General features: G+C 57.8%; 1 protein-coding gene across 1 annotated transcript; it reads right to left on the reverse strand.

Moving 5' to 3' along the window:
- Positions 1–2,518: 2,518 nt before the first annotated feature.
- LOC123058477 (mitogen-activated protein kinase kinase kinase 17) lies at positions 2,519–4,067 on the reverse strand. Its single transcript, XM_044481195.1, has one exon. The coding sequence runs from the start codon at positions 3,951–3,953 to the stop codon at positions 2,553–2,555; it is 1,401 nt and encodes a 466-aa protein (XP_044337130.1). The 5' UTR covers positions 3,954–4,067; the 3' UTR covers positions 2,519–2,552.
- Between the last annotated feature and the right edge of the window lie 299 nt (positions 4,068–4,366).

Consider the following 4,366-nt stretch of genomic DNA (forward strand, 5'->3'; position numbering starts at 1 on the left):
ACTTGACGCCGAGATGCTGAATCATTCAGCGCCGCGAATTGTTGGGCCTGATGGTCCTAGGTCCGGCACATGCTTGGACAAATCAAACGTGTCTCGGCGACCATGTGGCGCGCCAAGCCTTAGAATAGAACAGAACAGAGCATGCTCTGCTCTCAAGTCCATCTATTATAAGCTTTGGTCACTGGATATCCTTGGCATTGCTCGTCAACCGTACAATAAGAAGTTGTGCACATGTGTTTTGTGGTAGTAACATATACTTATGCACCATGCATGTCGCGAGAGGCATGCGCGGTTATTAAAACATTTTGTCCTCGTTGTTAGTCGACAAGTCCAAAAACACGACCGCGTGGCCAATTTACCGAGACCGTCCGGAGTTGGCCGTGCCCCGGCGTTTCATACCGGAGTCGACTGAGAAAGACCAAGGGCACACAACAAAATAGCAGCGCATGCATGCACAAGCACGGAGAAGACTAGCGCGAGACCACTGGGCCAAGCTGCCAGCCACCGGTCCACGGTCTGCATGTAAACGGCACGAGCCGAATTACGAAGCAGCGTGCCCTGCAGTGCTCCACCGGACGCCCGCCGTGGCACGCTACCGGCCGGGCACGTCGCCGTCGAATTGTCCAACTCTGAAAGCCCGAATCGTCACCCTCTCAGCTCCGTTTCGGAGGAGAGGAGGAGGAGGCGTAAGCACCGACGCAGGGTGACCGAAGCGGCAGTTGGGCACGGCAGAGTGACCCCGACATGCGTTTGTCTGTCGTCGAGATTTTTTGTTTACTCGCCCCTGGCCCCACCAGTCAGGTTTATCCCACTTGATAAGTTGCTTGTTGGTTGTTGCTTGGTGATGCTGGATGAACTGAGACCACGTTCATGCACCTGTAGAGTACAGGTAGTGGTAGTAGTGTGTGCTGTGCTGCTCGCCGTCGGTCTCGGATGCGCATCTTCACTCTGGGCATATTACTATACTTGACCAGACTGGCCGGGTGGGTGGGAACTGTTAACTAGGAGGAGGAAGGTTCTCTCTGATCTGAAGCCGAGCAAGGCGAGACGCAAGGAAGACTTCCCCGGCGGGTTGGCGTCACGCAGCACCATGCCGTACATACACAGCCACGTTTCGCAGCGGCACACCAGCGCCATCCAGTTACTACTGTAGCATCAGAACCGCAATTATTCGGTTATTCTCGTCTCAGATAAGAACAAGGCCTCTCTTTTTCCTGAAAAAGAGAGTGGCGCGTCATCCCATTATCAGAGACAGAGACCACAAAGTTGTCAAGTTCGCTATACAAAGAAAGTGAACCACACTAATTCATCAGAGCATTTCAAAAATAAATAAATAAGGCAAGCTCGTTTTCATGAAACAGATCCCAGTTTCACAGTCCAGACCAAGCGCCGGTGTACCTCTTCATACAACTACGTACAACTACACAGGAGTGACGTCGCCAGTGAGATGTGGCGATCGCATGGCTGACATACGCGCGCACGGGATTCTTGCTGCTCAACCGCCTGATGTGCAGGTCAAATCTTGGGTGTTGAGATCGTTAAGCAGAAAGATCGTTGTGTTGACTTTGGACGCGAGCCACCTAACAATACGGTTGGGTGCCGCACTGCCTTGCCCTCCTAGCCAGCTAAACACACAACGCTGGCCTTGCAGCTGTAGAACCACCAAAGCGCGCGCCCCCATTCATCACAAAATAAAAAAGGAAATGGAAGAACCAGCAGAAATGCCAAGGTAGTTGGCTCACAGCAAGGTTGTTGAAAAAAAGAAGAAGATCCAGATGCTGTATTGGCGACCAATTTCTTTGGAAGCACGACGAATTCACCCTTCTCGGACCCAGTATGCATGCAGAAACAAATACAGATTTCACGGTTCACAAAATAAAACAACATTTTCGAAAAACGCGGATGAACCAGAGTACTAGTAGTAGATGCACGCTCCTCCTGCCACTTGGGCAAGCAAGCTGCAAAATCTAGAAACATGGACGCAAGTTTCACGGCAGAGCTTTCCGAGAGTTGTGGACGCGTGTCACGGTAAGCTAACCTTGAGGATTTGAACAAGCTCACTCTCATCCCATCCCTACTTCCACGTGTGGCAAACATCAAACGTGTACGGCAACTTTCTCTACACCGTCCGAGAAGAACACCTGGGCGTTGGGAGCACGGCGCCACTTGGCCATCGCTCGGGGACGCGGCCGCGTGCATGGCGATATGTCCCAAGCCTTTGGTCTTATAGCTTCAGCCAGTGTCACAAGACTCCCCGTTGACCAGATCACTGTTCGTCGCTAAGATAAGAGGCCGTTTAGAACAAGTGCGGTCTAATCAGGCCTACTCATCGATCGGTTTATCCTGTTTATTATGGTCTGCTTTTTGCTGCTCAGCATTGCATTCCTAACTGGGAACTGACGGATAAGTGCACAGGCCAAGAAAGGATAAATGATCCCGAGTGTGTCGAATGGGGAGTGGCCTTCTCTAGCGTGATCTAGCAACTCCTTTAGGCATGGGTGGCCGGCCCCATGAGATGAGACACCGGAGGAGAAGATAGACATATGCTACTCCTACTCCATGCTAACCCGACAGGTGATCCCCAAATGGCTCGTGCATATCTCTAGTCTAGAGCAAACGTTTCTGGAATCGTCACGCCACGATAGTTCGGCGGAAGTAATTAAGCGCGCACGGAAGGGGACAGTAATACTTGTACTAGTTCGATGCAATAACGATTCTGTTATTCCACTTTCATCAAGGAAGGCACTGCTCACAGGAAATACAGGTGGGTCACTCAAGAGGCCCGAGCAGAAGTCATTCTGCTGCTCAGCTGAGACTGAGAGAGCAGTTAATCCTACAGTGCCAACACGATCGGCATCCTCCACGTATGCAGACACGAAGAATTCGGCCTCCGCTTCGAAAGCTACTTCGCCCGATGATGCGCGCTCGTCCTCGGCGGCGGCATCGCGAGCTTCACGGCTGTCGCTGAGCACGTCGATCCAGCCTTCGTCTGAGTCCCAGTCCGGGAATGCCGACGGAGGGGATGCCAATGCTCTGATCCTCTCGGCAGCGGGGCTCTCTGACATGCCGTCGTCGTCCTCTTCGGTGTCGGACTCCTCCCAGAGCGCCGCGTCCAGCGTGCTCTTGGGGGACACCCATTTGGCCGCCGCCTCCTCGGGCTTCACGCCGCAACCGGCCGATGCCAGGAACGGGTGCTCCAGCAGCTGCGCCGCCGTGCACCGGTCGCGGGCGTCTCTCGCGAAGCACATGGCCAGGAAGCGCTTCGCCTCCGCGGACAGCCACGCCGGCACCTCCGGCACGGCGTCCGTGTAGCCGATCCGGTGCATCGCGGCGAGGACGTCGTCCATGTCGCTCCACGGGGCGCGGCCGGTGGCCATCTCGACGACGGTGCAGCCCAGCGCCCAGACGTCGGCCGCGGGGCCCTGCTCCTCGCCCCGCGCCACCTCCGGCGCCATGAACGCCGGCGTGCCCCCGACGGGCCGGTCGGAAGAGCCCACCGCCCTCGCGCACCCGAAGTCCGCGATCTTCGCGCGGCCGTCGGCGCCGACCACGACGTTCCTCGCCTTCACGTCGCCGTGGACGAGGGACCTCCCGTGGAGGTACGCCAGGCCTCTGGCCACGTCGGCGGCGTACGCCCGGACGGCGCGCTCCTCGAGCCGGCCCCCGCTCCTCGCGGCGACGTCGGCAACGGAGCCGCCCGGCGCGAACTCGAGGAAGAGCTGGCACTCGCCGGCGGCGGCGCGGAAGCCGAGGCAGGGCAGGACGTGCGGCGAGCAGAGGCCGGACAGGATGCGGCCCTCGCGCCGGAGCTGGTCCGCGGCGGCCGCGGGCGCCGACTTGACGGCGAAGAGCGCGCCCGAGAGGTCGTCGGCGGCGAGGGACACGACGGCGCCGGACGCGCCGCGGCCGAGCGTGCGGACGCGTGTCCAGCTGCCGCCGACCGCTGTCTCCATTTTCTTTTCTCGGCGCTCGGTTCTTGCAGGTGTTTCGAATTTGTGGTGGCTGCGAGTAGCTGGCTCGTCGCTCGATTGGTTTCCCTTGTGCGATTTGATTTGAAGTGGAGCTCGGGGTCGGGGTGTGTGTGTGTATATATGGCGGGGCCGGAAAAGACAGGTGGCGTGGCTTCGATTTCGATCCGTACCAATTCCGGCCGCGGCGTGGTGTGAAAAGCATGTGCCCAGCGGGAGCTGCGCGAGGAAACGGGAGGGTGGGCGTTGACGGGACACTGTCGCGTGGGCCGGGCGGGTCGGAGGCACCGTCAACGTGGCCTCATTTCGCTGCACGTGGGGGATTTGCCGAATTGGGTTCCGGGAGCGGGCAGAGCAGATGGAAAACGGCGTCAAGTTGGGCAGGAGGCAGGGAGAGG

The sequence above is a fragment of the Triticum aestivum genome, chromosome 3A (genome assembly GCF_018294505.1).
Source record: "Triticum aestivum cultivar Chinese Spring chromosome 3A, IWGSC CS RefSeq v2.1, whole genome shotgun sequence".
Lineage (NCBI taxonomy): Eukaryota > Viridiplantae > Streptophyta > Magnoliopsida > Poales > Poaceae > Triticum > Triticum aestivum.